Consider the following 19,464-nt stretch of genomic DNA (forward strand, 5'->3'; position numbering starts at 1 on the left):
TCCGGTATAAGGCTAATTTTGTATTGCAGCTGCTTAGGTACAATGGAGGGTCTTATGGGGATACAGTTCTTGATTATTAAGCCACATGGACCAAAAATGTCCAGAAATATATATATATTTTTTAAAATAATTTTTATTGCATTTCTTCAAATAAACATCGGGACACAACATTGTCCCATAATCCCCCCTCCGCGCCCACCTCCCTCCCTTCCGGTTCAAACATCTATTTAATGTCTCTGCAACCCTAGAATGAATCCCCCTGAAGCTGAAAACATGTCAAGAATACGGATGTTGTGTGGGCACCATTGCAGCATAAAATCGCTTTGCAGATAGTCTATGGCGTCTCCCCAATCTGTAGTGAACTTCTGTCTGTCGCCTTGAATATTATAAGTGATCCTCTCCATGGCTACATGATTCCAGATCCTGCGGAGCCATTCTTGTGAAGTTGGAGGGGTCTTTTGTTTCCATTTTTGGGCTATGGCTAGCCATGCTGCTATAAGGAGTCCCATGAAGTTCCGTTTCTGAGTGTTCTTCTCCTAGGTCGGCCGCACCCTCGAAGATTTTCTGTATCTGTGCTTTCACTTCTTCCCAGAATTGTTGTATTACTATACAATCCCATCAGACGTGTCTCCGACTTCCCACGGAGTCGCATCCCCTCCAGCATTTCTCCTGATTTGTTGGGAACATTTTGTGGATTCTTTCCGGCGTATAGTGCCATTGAATCATCACTTTCGTCCAGGCTTCCCTCGTTTGTACAGCACGTGTCCATTTCGGGATTATTGACCACAGGTAGGTCCACTGTTCCCTCGTAATTTGTTTTCCTAGGGTCACTTCCCACTTCTTCATATACTGCCAAGTGATGTGTTCTTCTTGGACGTTTATGAACTTGTACAGAGTAGAAACACATTTTTTCTCCCCCGTGTGGGTCATCATATACATTTCAAATGGGGTGATGTCCCTTGTCCATGCTATTGATATTCTTGGTGTTGCGAGCCAGTGGTGGAGCTGCTCATACTGATATCTATCCCTTTCCGTGAGGCCCAAAATTTCCTGGCATCTGAGAAGGATCTGATTCGATGTTCTTCTATCATGTCTCCCACCTTTGTACAATCCGCCTCGTGCCATTTTCTGAAGGATCCTTCTACTTGTCCTGGGGGAAGTCTGGATTGTCAAAAAGTGGTATAAATGGGGTGGGCTCCTTCGTTAGGGTTTGCTTCTTCGTTGTTCTCTTCCAAATATCTATGGTGGTGCTCATGACTTTGCTAATTTTGATGTTCCGGTGTCTGTGTTCGGGTCTCCTCCATAGGAGGTGGCACAGATTCGATCTTGCGACATCTCTGTCCTGTGCCGCCCACAGTTTTTCTGAATTGTCTGTAATCCATTCATTAAAGACCCACAGTTGAGCCGCCTCGTAGTATTTTTTAAAATGTGGGAGCGCCATTCCTCCATCTGATTTGTGTGCCGTGAGCACCTGTTGTGACACTCTCTGTGTTTTGTTTTGCCAAATGTACTTTGTAATGGTTTTGGAGAGGGTATTGAGGAATGATGCTGGGATTCGAATGGGAAGGGCTTGGAAATAATACAGAAGCCTGGGTAATATCGTCATCTTGATGACCGTTATCCTGCCCCACCATGATATTGACAGTGGGTTCCATCTGAGTAAATCGCTTTTTACGTCTTCTATGAGTTTGGGGTAGTTTCGATTGTAAAGATCTTTTATTTGTGGAGCAAGGGTTACACCCAAATACTTCACCCCTCCTTCGGCCTTTTGAAGATTCAGGTCTTCAGTAGTCTTGTATGTTCCCTCGATGTCTCCCGCCAGGGGCATTACCGACGAATTCTGCATTTATTTTTAGCCCCGAGATTGCTCAGTAATCGTCTATCTGTTGGATGAGGAGGGGAAGCGTATTGCTGGGGTCCGCTATGGTCAGCAGCATATCATCTGAGTATGCCGCAGTTTTAAGTGTATATCCTCCCTTCTCTATGCCCTGATGTGATGGGCCGCTCTTATCCTTGCAAAAAGGGGTTCGTGAAAGATTGCGTAAAGAAGTGGTGACAAGGGGTAACCTTGTTTTGTACCCCTGCCTATAGTGACGGGGTCTGAGAGCTCGCCATTAACTGTTATCCTGGCCTTCGGTGAGTTGTAATTGGCACAAATCATGTCAATAAAGTTTTTCCCCAAGCCCATTTTCCATAGAATAGCATATAGCATTGACCATTCAACCCGGTCAAACGCTTTTTCAGCGTGTAATGCTATTATTGCAGAGGGGATTTTCATGATTCCGGCCTTTTCTATGAGGTGAACTATTCGTCTTATGTTGTCGTGGGTTTTCCTGTTGGGAATGAAGACTGATTGTTCTTGATGGATTAGTTTGGGGAGCAGTGGTGCTAACCTGTTGGCTAGGACATTCGTATAAAGTTTAGCATCGACATTGATTAAGGCAATTGGACGATATGAACTCGGGTTTTCAGGATCTTTCCCTTTCTGATGGAATACTAGAATCTTGGCATCATTCATAGATGCGGCTACATTGCGTGCTGTCTTAAAGGTGTTGAATAGCGTTGTCAAATAGGGAGTTAATATTTCCACAAATGTCTTGGAGAATGCTGTGATATATGGTCCGGGAGCTTTATTCTTTGAAAGGTCACTTATCGCTTTCATCAACTCTTCTGGTGCGATTGGTTGATCAAGGGCTTCTCTTTCAGCTGGGGATACCGTTGGGAGTGACAGCCCCGCCAGAAATGTCTCCTGAGCCTGCTCACTCGGACTCTGTGACGTGTAGAGGTTCTGATTGAACTCTCGAAACACCTCTTTTATGTCCTTTGTTTGTGTTCTCTTGACCCCTTGTCCATCTGTTAGGGCTTTCACTGATTGTTCTTGCCGGATGCCTTTTAGTTGACGAGCCAGTAGCTTGTCTGCTTTATTTGATTTCATTGCGTACCAGTGTTTTATGTGCAGTGATTGCGTTTCAGCTCTCTTGGTATTAGGTATAGGTCTATCTGGCTCTGTATGTGTCGATATGCTCTCTTTATTTTCCTGGAGGGGTTTGTTGTCTTTTCTTTCCTTAGTTCTTCCAATTTTTCACCCAGTTCGTCTTCCCATTTATGTATGAGTTTATCTTTTTGAGCTTTTAGCGCTATGAGTTGACCCCTGATCACTGCTTTGAAAGCTTCCCACGTGGTGCTCGGGGACACGTCTGGGGTGTCGTTGTGCTCAAAGTATTCCTCTACTTTCTCTCTGATTATTTCTCTTGTCGCTAAATCTTGAATCAATTCTCTAGGGAAAGACCAGCGCCATAGACCTGATTGTTTCCTACATTCTGGAAGGGTGATAACGTGGAGGAGCGTGAACTGATTACGAGATTGCGCCTTTTTCGATGTCCTGTATTTCACCGGCTAATGCTCCTGTGGCCCAGATGTAGTCAATCCTAGAACTTGTATCGTGTACGTGTGAGTGATACGTATATACTTTGGTTGACCCTCTAATTCTCACACGTCTTCTAGTGCCAGATTATGCATTGCATGTCTGAGTGTCAGTGACGGGGCCCCCTGAGGGGAGGTTTTGGGGTTCGACCGGTCTTCTGGTAGATTCCACGCTAAGTTGAAGTCTCCTGTCAAGATCACCTCTCCCTCCGCAAAGCTTTCCAGCGTGTTGATTGTTGCTTTAATGAATCCATCCTGGCCCGTGTTCGGGGCGTATAAAGTTGCGATCGTTAGTTTGCGATTATCTATCTGGACGTTCGCAAAGGCGTAGCAACCGTTTTTGTCCGTTAATGTCTCCTTAATTTGCACCCGCAGATGGTTTGCGAAGGCTATGAGTATGCCTTTTTTTTTCTCTTCGTCGTTGGATTGAATTATCTGTTTGTAGCCCTTTATCCAGACCTGGCTTTTTCTCTTCTGGATGTGGGTTTCTTGGATTTATATTATGTCGAACTTTTCCCTTTGTAAGAAGTGTTCTGTTTTTTTCCTCTTCGCCGGCGAATTCAGCCCTCTGATGTTATATGTTAGGATTTTCAGCCCCATTCTTTCCGGTGTGTTAGTATTTTCTTACTGGGACCATCCTGTGGGTTGCACTGAAATGTCATTGAACCGGCGTAAGGGTCTTTCCCCCCCAAAACTTTCCCCTGAACTCCCTCCCCTCCCCCCTTTCTTCCCTCCCCCCCAACTTTGATCCTGAGGAGGGCCTTGGGCCCTATGGTTGCTCTGGCGTGTCGCCTTTGCTCCATGCCCTCAAACTACTCAGGAATACTATATGCAGGGACTTCTAAACCCCGCTTGAGGTGTCGATTCCCTGGCTGTCCCGAGGCACAACGGCGCCTGATTTTCGGCACTTGCCCTTGCTCTGGTGATTGCACACATTGTCACTCCCTTCTATGTTTCATAGGAGCTTCGTTTCCCGGGGAGTTAGTTTTGTTCTGGAATACGGGTTCGGAGCCTTGTCTTTCTTTTCACCGTTTGCCAGCCCCTTGGCTGTCTCTGTTGTTTTGGGGATTCTCTTGATTTTGGTGGGTCTAGTTCGGGCTCCTGACATCCCATGATCTTAAGGCCATCTTCGCATGTTGTGATGCGATTTTGTCTTTCTTCCCATGAGAATAGTAGGCCAAAGGGGAATGTCCATTTATACCGGATTTGTTTTTCAGCCAGGATTTTGATCAGCTGGCTCATTTCTCTTCTCTTTCTGAGCGTGGATTGTGCTAGGTCCTGGAATAGTAGTATTTCACTGCCGTTCATCCTTATGTGTTCCAGCGTCCTGGCCTGCCTCAATATTTGTTCCTTTTGTGTGTACCGAGCCATGGCCACCAGGACGTCTCTTGGGCGGGTTTCCTGGGTCCCCTGTTCTCCGGGGGCCTACCCTATGAATTCTGTCTATGTGCATGTCGTCCCTGGGATCATCCTTTAGTGTGTCTTGAAACACTTGTTGCAGTACTGTGCGAAGGTCTTTATCCTCTATGTCAGGGGTGCACAACTGATTTTGACAGAGGGCCGAAAGTACCTTACATGAGGGCTATAGTGGGCCGAAAAGTAAATGTGGGCGGGGCGGTAGGCGGGGCGTGGCAGGAGGCTTTTTAAACGCCCAATTTGTACTAAACACATTGAAAAAGAATGTTTTTGACCTGGCTTTTTCTCTTCTGGATGTGGGTTTCTTGGATTTATATGGGGTAACGATTTTTATTTGCATTTCAAACTTACATTTTGTCATACATATTTTCCATTGTTATAATTTATTTCTATTTAGTTATTGTATCTCACCTGTTTAATTAACTTATATATATTTTATTGACCCTAGATACACTATGCCCCATGTCCCTCACCCCAACCAAACACTATGCCCCATGGCCCCCTCACCCCCAACCAAACACTATGCCCCATGGCCCCCTCACCCTCAATCAAACATTATGCCCCATGGCCCCCTCACCCCCAACCAAACATTATGCCCCATGGCCCCCTCACCCCAACCAAACACTATGCCCCATGTCACTTGCCCCCAACCAAACACTATGCCCCATGTCCCTCGCCCCCAACCAAACACTATGCCCCATGTCCCTCACCCCCAACCAAACACTATGCCCCATGGTCCCCTCACCCCCAACCAAACACTATGCCCCATGTCCCTCACCCCCAACCAAACACTATGCCCCATGGCCACCTCACCCCCAACCAAACACTATGCCCCATGGCCCCCTCACCCCCAACCAAACACTATGCCCCATGTCCCTCACCCCCAACCAAACACTATGCCCCATGGCCCCCTCACCCCAACCAAACACTATGCCCCATGTCCCTCACCCCCAATCAAACAGTATGCCCCATGACCACCTCACCACAACCAAACACTATGTCCCATGGCCCCCTCACCCCAACCAAACACTATACCCCATGTCCCTCACCCCAACCAAACACTATGCCCCATGGCCCCCCTCACCCCCAACCAAACACTATGCCCCATGGCCCCCTCACCCCCAACCAAACACTATGCCCCATGTCCCTCACCCCCAACCAAACGCTATGCCCCATGGCCCCCCTCATCCCCAACCAAACACTATGCCCCATGGCCCCCTCACCCCCAACCAAACACTATGCCCCATGGCCTCCTCACCCCCAACCAAACACTATGCCCCATGGCCCCCTCACCCCCAACCAAACCCCCCAACTCAGCACACACACAAACATGCACCCATACAGAGGCGAACCCTCCCCAGCTCAGCACACACACAAACATGCACCCATACAGACCCGAACCCCCCACCCCCTAACTCAGCACACACACAAACATGCACCCATACAGACCCGAACCCCCCACCCCCGAATCAGCACACACACAAACATGCACCCATACAGACCCGAACCCCCACCCCCCAACTCCAAACCCCCACCCCCAACTCAGCACACACACAAACATGCACCCATACAGACCCGAACCCCCCACCCCCCAAATCAGCACACACACAAACATGCATCCATACAGACCCGAACCCCCACCCCCCAACTCAGCACACACACAAACTTGCACCCATACAGACCCGAACCCCCCACTCCCCAACTCAGCACACACACAAACATGCACCCATAAAGACCCGAACCCCCTACCCCCCAAATCAGCACACACACAAACATGCACCCATACAGACCCGAACCCCCACCCCCCCAACTCCAAACCCCCACCCCCAACTCAGCATACACACTCAAGCATGCACCCATACAGACCCGAACCCCCACCCCCCAACTCAGCACACAAAAAACATTCAAATGAAAACATTCATACACATCCGACACACATCCGACACCCCCCCACCCCCGCATCTCAACATACACACAAAATACATTCAAATACAAACATTCACACAACCCCCCACATCTCAACATACACACAAAATACATTCAAATACAAACATTCACACACCCTCCCACATCTCAACATACACACAAAATACATTCAAATACATTCATACACATCCGACACACCCCCCCACCCCGCATCTCAACATACACACAAAATACATTCAAATACATTCATACACATCCGACACACCCCTCCACACCCGCATCTCAACATACACACACAATACATTCAAATACAAACATTCATACACATCCGACACACCCCCCCACCCCCGCATCTCAGCATACACACAAAATACATTCAAATACAAACATTCATACACATCCGACGCAACCCCCCGCCCCCGCATCTCAACATACACACAAAATACATTCAAACACAAACATTCATACACATCCGACACCCCCCCACCCCCGCATCTCAACATACACACAAAATACATTCAAATACAAACATTCACACACCCCCCCACATCTCAACATACACACAAAATACATTCAAATACAAACACACACACACCCCCACATCTCAACATACACACAAAATACATTCAAATACATTCATACACATCCGACACCCCCCCACCCCCGCATCTCAACATACACACACAATACATTCAAATACAAACATTCATACACATCCGACACACCCCCCACCCCCGCATCTCAACATACACACAAAATACATTCAAACACAAACATTCATACACATCCGACACACCCCCCCACCCCCGCATCTCAACATACACACAAAATACATTCAAACACAAACATTCATACACATCCGACACCCCCCCACCCCCGCATCTCAACTTACACACAAAATACATTCAAATACAAACATTCATACACATCGGCCCCCCCCCCCACCCCCGCATCTCAACATACACACAAAATACATTCAAACACAAACATTCATACACATCCGACACACACCCCCACCCCCGCATCTCAACATACACACAAAATACATTCAAACACAAACATTCATACACATCCGACACCCCCCCACCCCCGCATCTCAACTTACACACAAAATACATTCAAATACAAACATTCATACACATCCGACACCCCCCCCAACATACACACACAAACATAAAGCAAAACAAACCCAACACACAAACACAAACAGACCAATTACCAGAGACGTGCTGGAAGGCAGGCAGGTAAGCGGCAGGTAAGCTGGAACTCTGGAATCGCACTACGACTGGCGTGGTCCAAGGCTGAAATGCCTTCCGGCATCAAGCCTTATGGACCATGCCAGCCGAAATGCTGGTCCTCCATTGGTGCAGCACACACGCATTACGTGGCTCGTAGGAGCGACGTGATGCGTGTGTGTGCTGAGCCAACGAGGGCCAGTGTTTTCACCGGCCCGGAAGACAACAAAGACTTTCCTAATGGAGGGCGGCCGCGGGCTGCCCTCCATTAGGAAAGTCTTTGTGCCTCGCGGGCCGGTCAAAAGGGCATGGCGGGCCGCAACTGGCCCGCGGGCCGTATGTTGTGCACCCATGCTCTATGTTTTCCGGCATGTTTTTAATGTGAATGTTAGATCTTCTGTTTTCCAAGTCTTCGCGTTGTGCTTCGAGTTCCAATGCCAGACGTGCCAGGCGGTCTTGTGGCTCCACTTGGTGGGTCGTCTCCTCGTCCATGTTCTGGACTGTCTTTTCCAGATTGTCCCTTCTCTCCTCTAGGGATTCTATGTCTTTTTTTAGTTCCTGAACTGCGTGTTTCAGTTCTCCTTCCATGTTATCAAATTGTGACTGCGTAGTGGCATTGAACTGGTCCTGGAATTCCTTGAACCAGGTTTTCATATCTTCCCGTGAGGCCATATCCAAATCTTCGTTTCGCTTTGTAGTGTCTCCTTCTTTGCTTGGCTGTTTATTTGATTGCTTTCGACCTGCGTTTCCAGTTCCCCAGATGTGGATCAAATCTTGTGCATGCTTGGCTCCTCTTTTATTTGTCGTTGCTGCTTGTGACCCCTGTCTCGTCCTGGCTTTTGACATGTGTATAAATTCTTTGCACGATGCGCTTTCTCGACGTGCTCCTCTCTATCGGCCCCTGGTCTCTGATGTCTTGGTGTCTAGTCGCTTTCCCCTTGCTTGGGATTGAGCCCCGTCGCTTCTCTAGTGCGAGATCGATCCCTTTTAATGTGCCCTGTTAGGGATCCGCCCCCGCTTATGGCACTCTATGGTGAATTTCTCGTATAGATGCTTGGGGGTCTGACCCGCTGGATCCTGGTGTGTTCCCCACTTCTCCGTTGTATAGTATAATCTCCAGTGTTTCCCCCCCGTGTGACCAGGCTTTAGTAAGACCGCCGTGTGGGGGGGTTTGAGTTTATATAGTTCCTGAGGGCAGAATGCAGTTTGCAGTTTCAGCCCTTTCTCTGCGTGCTGGGCCGCGTTTCTGAGCACTCCGTGGGGGGAGCCCTCCCCGTTTGTCCCTAACGCTCTGCCCCACCTCGTACCTGCTTTGAGAGCTCGCAGATGAGTCACTGGGCTCCGATGGAGTCGATTGACATCCGCCGTGATCCGCTGGGCCTTGCGGTCTGCTTCCCTTGGTTACGCGCTGCCTTCTGGGCCTCGCTGCCCGCCTCTGCTCCCCTCTGGCAGCGTCCCTGCAGTGCTGGGTCCTCGATCTGAATCCTCGAGGCACCTTGGGTTGTCCGCCGGTGGAGGACTGGATATCCTTGCCCGGGACTCGCTCCCCGTTCCCAGCGTATTCGCTGGTCCCGAGACTAGGGGGTCTCTCTCTGCTCGATGACGCAGTCGTTGAAGTCTGGTCTGAGGGCACTATCACCTCCAATCTGCTTGTTCCGCCACCTTTTCGCCCCCTTTGCTCCTCATGTTGGAGGGAGGTTCTGCTTCACGGGCACAGAGCCTGCTTATTGTATTGCTTTATTGTCACGGCTCGAGCTGGGGGACGGAGCTATGCTTACGCGCGTCTACCCGGCTCGGCCGCCATCTTGGAATCCAGAAATATTTTTATTATATTACAAACATGTCATGAAGTCACAGAAAAAACAAATATTGTATTGTAAGCCTATTTAATTAGAATGTACGCATCGGGTTGTCAGTGTTCATGAGAGATGATACTTGGAGCAGATTCTCAAAAAATGCTCATCTCAATGAGATGCGGAATGGTGCAAAGATGCACCGGCACAATTGTGCATCTCATTGTTTTGGATTTATTCACAAAGACAACACCCCAAAATGCCCTGTGCACACGTGTGTGTAAATTAAAGATGTGAAAATAACACCAGGATCCCTCCAACCCCCTACTACAATAACGTTCATTAGATCAGTTTAGAGACTCTTGCTCATTTCTTGTATCAGAGGATAACAAATAGTTTCTGTTCGAGGGCTTATAGAGACGATTCTGAAATTCGAACTAATCAGGAGTGCAATTAGAGTATACACAATAATGGGTATCAGGATCATGTTTAGAGTCAATATCCTTCCGTCCAACCACTTGCAGTGGTGGTGTGAGTATTTTTTCAGATGTTTCTTCCCCTCAATTTTCTAACCAACCTTCTTTTCTGTCCTTCGAATATAATTTCTCCTTCTTTCTCTCTTCTTCGCCTCTTGCGTTCCTGGTAATCTACCACCCTCCTTTTCCTATCACCAGTTTCTGCGATGATCTTGAAACATTCTCGCTGTTCTACTACCTTTAGAATATCAATTGATCATCTATAGTGACTTAATCATCATCTGTTTTCTACTCATGCTTCAGTTCCCTTCCTTTCAATCTTAGACTCTTACAACCTCTCACCCATATAAATTACTCCTTCTAATATCTCTGGTTCATCTTTGGATTATATATTCTCTACTGTTCCTCTTTATTCTTCAGTACCTGATCTACCACTTCAATGCTCTGACTTGCTCTTGCTTTTCTTTTCTCTTTCTGTTTCTCCTCCTTCTCCTCCTCCATCTTCTTCTAGTTTTTCTTTGCCATGATCTTCACACATTTAACACCACTTCTTTCATTTCTGCTCTCACTTCCCTTCTCCATTCATCTGATATCCTCCCTCCTTATCTATTGACTCTGCTACTTTACTTCTGTCTGGTAGTGTTATGTATATTCTTGATCTTCTCTATCCCTATGCTCCCTTCTATCCTTCCCATAAACTCTCCCAACCTTGGATGATCCTTACCCTCCACTCATTCCGTAGGGTTCTTCAGTGACCTGATCTGGTCTGGTTTAAGACCAGGACAACCTCTGATCTGACTAGCATGTATGCTTTACATACAACCTATGACATGTGTCTTCTCTGTTAAACATCTACATTTAAATACTATTTTTTGATGCTCTCTCTTCTCATCCTTGTTACCTTTTTGAAAAGCTCAAACTTGCCTCCGATCCTGCCTCTTCTGCATCTTTGTCAGCCCCTGACTTTGCTAATTGCTTTTCTTCTAAGAACACCCTTCACCAGTCCTCCATCCCACCTTCTTCTGCATTCTCCATGCCATCTCCTGTCCCTACCATGACTCACTTATGAACTCTTTCCACCTTCTCACTTGCTCTCCCTCATCCCAGTGCCGCTCCTGTCGTGTCCCTTCCTTCTTTCATAATCCCTGCTCTCTACTCTTCTATCGCTAGTTATAATTCCATGCTCTTTAACCTATCACTATCCTGTTGTACTTGTCCCTCTTCTTTCAAACTCACCTCAATTCTACCTATTCTGAAAAAGCCTTCTCTCAACTCTTCTCTCCCCTCTAATTGCTATCTTCTTTCTCTACTTGCTTTTCTCTCTACTTGAGTGCATTGTTTATAATGCTTCTGTTAGAACTGTTTGGCACCTTTGATACCATCGACCATGCTACCCTTCTGGCTACGCTTCGAGAATCCACATTACCGGTTCAGTTTTTGAATGGTTTCAGGCCTTTCTGGCCTCTCGCTCACAATCTGTTTCTCTGTCCCCTTTCAGATCCTCCCCAGTGGCAGTTTCATGTGGTGTCCCCCAGGGCTCTGCACTTTCGACCATGCTTTTTAACATTTACAGTCAGAAATTGGCCTGAATTATCCACTTCTTATGGTTTCCATTTCTTCCCCTATGCGGATAACACGCAACCTCTGTTCTGGTTCGATCTCGAACGCAAGAGTACCTCTGGGTGTTTGAGAACTTGTCTTGAGGCTGTTAATGACTGTATGGGCTCCAATTGGTAGAAACTAAATGGTGAGAAAACTGAGGTCTTAGTAGTTGACCCGAAGCTTCATCTGCTCTGTGGACTACTGATATATGGCCATTGGCTCTGGGCCCTTTACCTACTCCTGCCAAAATAGTGAAAAGTGCGTTTATTAAGATCTCAACCTCATTATCTTCGGTGGCCCAGGTTAGTTCCATCTGCAGTGCTGTCTTCTTCAAATTAAAACAGTTGAAGAAAGTTTTGCCATACAACCCAGCCTGTTTTCATGCCTGGTTATAACTGTCAATATTAATGGCAGCTTTGACTACTGTAACGCTACACTTCTCTCCCAGCCTTCCAATCTACTATCTCTGACTGCACACTTGTGATTCTCTCTTTGCCTATAAATGGCTCCAGTTGAATTACCAAAGTTCAGAGAGACGGTACTAGACGACAGACAGTTCTGCATGGCCCAATGGACTGATGGGTTGGTCACAATGTTAATCAGTGCCCTATGTCTACTAACAGAACCTCAGTTGTACCTAGAACACTAACCTCCAATGCTCAATCGTCAAAGAGGGACTTTAGTCAGTCTAGATTGGCTGAGTCAGGGCCGCTCGGCCAGGGTGGGGTGGACTTTACTTATTAAAAGGACTTACATCCTTGCATTGATAACAGAGCACCACAGCAAGTAAATGCTCATTTTTTGCCTCGATGGGATGTATGGTTAGGATTGAAGAAATGCATCCTATTAGAGAGAGTCTATTTTTTAATCGTTTGAATGTGCTTAATTTGTTTGGGTGTATTGCCTGTCTAGCCAGCATTACTAGTAATGACATATTGAGCCTCGAAAAGCCCAGTTGGGACAGTGTATCTAATTGGGTATTTCTTGAATTTCGGTTCCCTGTACCTGCATCTCTGTTGTGGACTCATGTGTATGAACTTTATGGGAGGGGCTTTAAGCTCACCATGTGTAACATGTCGGATGGTAAAAAGTAACAATGAGCTTTGCAGCATACCAGGGGGCCGATACCAGTAGCTAATGTTTCGGATAATTCAATGTACAGGATTGCAGCACTCCATACATTGTGCTGTTTGTCAGCATGGAAAAGCCACGAGTGCCCAGCATACTAAATGAGCTTGATCACATGACGAGATGCTGAAATGGGTCTGCTGCAACACTCGTGGCTTTCAATCCTTTCTTATACATCCAGAGGGCAAGTCATTCATAAACAATTGTGATATCTTTGTCTTGCAGGAGACTTTGGCTAGACAGGCCTTTTACATTGATGGTTACTACATTTTGCATACAACAGCAACAGGCAGCGCAAGGGGCAAACCTAGTGGCAGGCTTGCCATCAGCGTTCTGATTAAGCACACTTTGAAGAAATATTCTATGGCCAGGCCTTCTCATTATCTAATGGCTGTTGCTAAACACGGGGCGTAATATGCTTATTATAAACATATATGACCCCCCCGGGTGGGGCAGAGACCAAGTCCATTATTGCCGACATTGAAGATACTTTTGACACTTTGGCAAGATTCCAGACTCTCGGTTGGGACAATCTTAGCTGGGGACTTGAATGCCCTCAGCTTGCTACATAAAATATATTATGTCCAGTATGAGATTGAAAGGAGTAAATTAGTCACTAAATCCCCACACTATTACAGATTCTAGGTGGCTGAAACTGGCACTTTGACTCACAATCTTGTCTGCCTTAACATGAAATTGCCCTATGTATAGAACACAAAGGGCATTTGGTCCAATGGTACCAGTTTTTCTATCTTGGACCATGTATTTTGTAAACACACACTACGCTGAACACTGTGGGATTCTTACCTTTAGCAATCACTCAACCATGGGATGGACCTATATTATACCCTCTATTCATCGTCCTAGGTATATTCAGTACCCGTGTCCACCAATGCTCAGAGTAGCTGAATATTACTGAACAATCGCAATGTCGAGGCAGAGAGTAAATGTGTTCAAGTTAACCGCCTCTCCATTACATACTGGCTTGGTAGACAAGATTGGGATTTCTCTAAGGTCATGTGTTTTCTCCATAATCAGAGACACCTGTCCCAGAAGCTGCCCACTCGGCCTGTCGCACATTCTAATAACTTGGACATCATAGTTCACAATAGGAAAAAAATACTTCAGAATAATCGTAACATCATTAAGAATTCCGAAACACATAGCCCGCGTGAAAAAACAAGCATACTTGCCCTTCTTTCGACTTGATACAAGAACTGGCGTAAATCCCATAAACACTCTGATTGGAATGGTCTTTTCCAACTCGTAGCAATGATGACCATAGATTCAGGTCATTATTTAGATAATTTTCTAATGGCTCCTGTGAGAATGAGAACAACTCTATCAGTGTAGCATGCTGGAAGGAAGATACCTTGCACTATATAACCAACCAGCACCCTATCAACCTCCACCTTCCTATATTATTTGCACTGAGTTTTCTGTGGGATTTGAGAGAGACGATGTTGAGATGATCATATTTTATCGTTTATATTATTGTTAAATACTAAAGATTTTGTAAAGATTTTGTAAATTTTCTTAAAAATTGAAAAAAGTTGATTTATTTTTGCTAAATTTAAAAAAAAAAGCCTTAAAAGTCTCCAGAGCTCCAGGACCAGATATGATTGCTAATGTCATTTTTAAAACTGACCCATAATTCTGGGCAATGGCGCTATCTAAAGTTTTCCAACAAATTCTCATTAACTGCTTTATACCATCTACCATCTAGCTGGCGCAAATCCATCTTAATCACTATATTTAAAAAGAGTAGTCGTAATAATACTGAACATTACAGACTTTTGGCCATGTTTGACATTAGCTCTAAAGTCTTCGGAATGATGCTTCAAAAAAACTGTCTAAATTGGCTACCTCCTGCAATCTCGTGTCCCCCTTTCAAAAGGGTTTTCAAAAATCTTATGGTACTCTTCATAATCTCAGTACCTTCCAAACTATCATTAGCTATTGTCAGGAGGAATCATACGGGCACATCTATGTCTGTTTCATAGACTTCTCAAAGGCATTCGATTCTGTGGGCCTCATTAGGACCCTGGCGGTAAGGGGTTAACGCCAGCGTTAGCTGCGCCGACCCCTTACCGCCAATTACGAGGTCCCTTAGCGCCATGGGGCTTTTAACACCTGCTTTTAGCAGGTGTTAAAATCCATGGCGCTAAGGGACCATGGAGTTAATTACGCCACCGTAATTTACGGTGGCGTAATTAACGCCTTCCCCACTCCCATTATGCCCTATGGGGCAAAAATGGGAATGGGGAAGGGTAAATGGGGATTGGGGACTTACCGCCCCGCCGACCTCGGAATGGGGCGGTAAGTCCGCCAACCACCATGGCGTAAACGTAGTTTACGCCATGGTGGTAAAGTCACGGCCCAGGCGGTAACTTACTGCCTGGGTCGTAATGAGGCCCTGTGTCCTGTAATTGCCTTTGGCCTAAACTAACTGATTGGGCCATTGACCATTCTCTTTTACACTTTCTTATTGCCTTGTGCTCTGATTCCACGGTTTTGCTTCATGTGAATCAGCATGGTGAAGTAATAGAGGATATTCCTACAAACACTGGTCTGAAGCAGGGCTGCAAACTGGATAAAATGTTATATAATCTGTACATAGTGGATATGGGTACTTGCATTGAAGCTCCACACAATTATCCCCCACGCATAGGCACAATACCAATATCTTGGATTGGCTATGCTGACGACACATAGAACTCCCAATGGTCTACAGAGGTCTTTGGATACATTAGCAGCATATGCCCAGCAAAATGATCTCTGTGTCAACATCACCAAAACCGTGGTACTGGTTTTTGGTAAGTGAAGAAAACATAGATACAAGTTTACCTGGTTCTATAAGGGAAATGTGCTCGAAGTGGTTGATAATTATCTGTATCTTGTGATTCCTATCAGTAATATGCCATCTCCACAAATGTATTGCAATTACATGCACACCAAAATGATGTAGAAATGGCTCATAATCCAGAGATGTGTACGGCTCAAAGGGGGAAACAACATAGAGGGAATGGTTGAAATATACCGTTGCAGTATTGTTCCCATGATGATGTATGGCTCTGCCATGCTTCCTAATTCCATGATGCAAGGGATGGATAGCATTGAAGCCAAACTCTTGAGATCCGTATTGGGGGTTCCCTCTTCTGTCCATGTTGAGGCCCTCCGTTATAAACTTGATGTACAATCTATCAGTTTGCTCTGGTTACTCCAGCAGTGTAAACTCTTTCTTGCTATGTCTCATTCACCGCTGGAAGCTGAGCATGCATATAGCTACATGGATAGATTATATAAAGGGGATACTTTCAATATATTCCTTTGCTAAGTCAAAGAGACTGCTCTTGAGCATCTATCCCATTTGGACATTGACGTGTATGATATTTTGGAAGCCCCTAACTTCTGCGGCATATTAAAAAAGAAGAACAGTAATTGCGATTTTGTTGCAAATATTTCTCACCTAAACAGCAGGACTGTGTACCAGACATGTAGTACCCAAGGGTTTCGTAGGGTTTCTCTCAGGACCTACCTAATCAAACTATTGCCCTCTAATATACGTAGGTTTTAAAGTGTACTTGCACTTCAATATTCTCCCGACACGAGAGCACACAAGTAGATGGCATAAAATACCACGCTGTGAAAGAATTTACAGATTATGCAGGGTACATATTCAGACGATACATCAGCTCTTAACCCAACGCCCTGTTCCTATATCCTGTTACAGGGCTAGCATATGGTGGCCTTATTTATAATGCCTCATCCATAGAGGACGAGCAATTCTGTAATTCTCTCTATTGGTCAGATAGTGTTGTATGGACGACGGCGGCCTATCACGTATGGAAAATGGCATGCCAGCTAGAAAATTGTTTAATATAATGATAACTGTGTAATGCATTATTTTATACATTTTATGTAATGAGGATATTTTATAGCTGTATATTTGAAAGCTTTTATTATTTTAGATTGTACTGGTATGTCTTTCCCTAATGCTACGCATTCTTTTTGTAACCATTGTGCGCGTACTAATGATATTTGATGTCTTTTTATACTTTGGCAAAAGGTTTGTTTCATAACCATATGTTTTAATAATAATAAAAAAAAAACTATTTATAGGAAGTAAATTAATGAGTTCTTCTTACTAATAATTTATACCCTGAAGGTTATTTGATGAGTTGTTCTGAATCACCGTATTGTATGTTTCAAGTTACAAGATGTGTTGCCAATGTATTTGATGTTATGAGCATGGAGTTTAAATCTTGACAGCTCTGTTTATCTGAGGCCTATTTTCACAGTTGATTTACAGTGCTTTGAATTCCATCTCCTAGTTTATGGGAAGCATTGCTTGATTATTTGGTCGTCCAGGTGGAAATATAGAGAAGAAGTCATTAATACCCTTAATAGTCACACCTTCTGAGAGCATCAAAAGCGTTTCACAACATTTCTAAACTGAAGTGTACTTACGGTGCACGCCGTCTGCATCCAAGGCTCCCCGTCAATCTGCATCGGCATTGGTTTGTTCGTCCTGCATGTATATTGGACAAATTTTGAGAAAAAGTTATCAAATCGATTTTTTCATTCAATACATGTTTATATTTGTTGTACATTAAAAAAAAATATATACTGATATTGTAATGCATTTTTTTCATAAATCATCTGCTTCTTTTCATCATTTCGAAAAGTTCCAAAACTAAGCTATACATATGTACAAGTTATGTATTTATTGTTATGAGTGCAAGCACTTTTATCCACAAAAACCCAGTGAAAATGATATATAAACAACTAAATGTCCGTAGGAATAAACGTTGATACAATAAATCATAGCTGCATGCACTTGCCAACAAGTGTACCTTTTAGTGCTTCTGAAGGCTGACGATGATGAACATTTATAAAGTGTGAATTAGTTAGGTCTGAATGCAGTTAAAACAAGCACTTATTAAACTACTATCTTTCTCTTCCCCATGGCCATTGTGATCATATGCTCTTATAATTTCGACCTATTCGTATTTTGATGATGTGTGTTGGTATTCATTGTATATCATTTATTGTTATATAATTAGGCTAGCGACATTGTAATGCACTGCCTTATCTTGTGGTTGGTATTCTAACTGTCAGTGGATATCTACATAACCTGGTCATAATTCATTGCCAACTTTAGTGGGCTTTTGACATGTTTACATAATCCCAGTGTGATGTTGCAGAAGATGCCTGGTACATGGCTTGTATTTGGAGGTGCAGACAGATACAGTGAGCAAATGCCCATCCTTACAGTATGGTTGAACGAGTGTGACCAGTATAACAAGCAAACTATCAGTTGCCATGAACTAGATATGCCATTCCCAAGTTGTTTTCTCATGTTTAAAACCATTCTATAAATCAAATGGGTGAGAATTCCACAATTTAACTTGGAGACCTGTATGGTGAAGAGTGCATAGTCAATGTCCTGATCTATACAATCAAGTCTGATCGGTTAATAAGTGAGTCTGAAAGTTCATTGTTTTAATATAAAATTGATGAATACTTGAACTGGCATAAGGTTTCAATTCTATGGGAAACAGATGAATCGTCAAAGGATGCTGAGCCACTGGGGTTCATTATGACTCTAGAGGTATAAGGTAAAAATGGTAGTAACGGAATTACCACCACTTGTATCATACTGCCGAATCATTTGGCGGAATTAGCTCTAGCTCTCATTCAGACAGCAGAATTACCACTGAGATACAAAATGGTATTACTGCCATATTCCAAGTTGAAATACCACCAAAATACTGCCAAAATTCAGCAGAGAGATATCTCTGAATTGCATTGGCCAATGTCATTTTCTTAGGGAATTTGCAAATCACTTGCTCAAACCTTACAGAAAACCTGCTCAGCACAAAAAAAAAAACAATTAAAGAAAGTTATGAAGAAGTGCATGGGTATGCTAAATATTCGCCTTAACTCCATGAAAGAATCAGTGTGCCCAGCAAACGTTCACTAACAGCTGGCAGTATTTCTGTATCAAGTAGCATTGGAGAAAGAAAGACATTAAAAATGTTCTGTGTGTTTCCTATTCTAAGCTATTACAGATGGAGGCTTCCAATAAACCTCCCCAAACTACCTCTAATTTGATTAATCACCTCATCCAGTTCCATTACATCAATATAGAGGAATTGTTAGACGAGTGTGGCCAGTAGATAAAAGCAAACCATCAGTTGCCATGAACTAGATAAGGCATTCCCAATTATTTTTCTTGTGTTTAAAATCATTCTATAAATCAAATAGGTGATACTTCCACAAATTAACTTGGAGACCTGTATAGTGAAGAGTGGATAGTCAGTGCATAGTCAGTGTCCTGTTCTAAAAAAGCATGTCTGATCGATTAGTAAGTGAGCCTGAAAGTGCATTGTTTAATATAAAATTGATGAATACTCGAACTGGCACAAGGTTTCAATGTCATGGGAAGCAGATGGATTATTT

The 19,464-nt window shown here is 44.4% G+C and overlaps 1 protein-coding gene across 1 annotated transcript in view; it reads right to left on the bottom strand.

Annotated features, from left to right (window-relative positions):
• The window catches only part of DGKB (diacylglycerol kinase beta), a 3,560,883-nt gene that overhangs the window by 174,168 nt on the left and 3,367,251 nt on the right, over window positions 1–19,464 (bottom strand). The window contains exon 24 of the mRNA XM_069648599.1: window positions 17,470–17,530. Within this exon, the coding sequence (XP_069504700.1) occupies window positions 17,470–17,530 (61 nt within the window). The remainder of the gene's footprint in view (window positions 1–17,469; window positions 17,531–19,464) is intronic.

This window comes from Ambystoma mexicanum, chromosome 2q (genome assembly GCF_040938575.1).
Source record: "Ambystoma mexicanum isolate Mex_15411 chromosome 2q, UKY_AmexF1_1, whole genome shotgun sequence".
In the NCBI taxonomy this organism is placed as follows: domain Eukaryota; kingdom Metazoa; phylum Chordata; class Amphibia; order Caudata; family Ambystomatidae; genus Ambystoma; species Ambystoma mexicanum.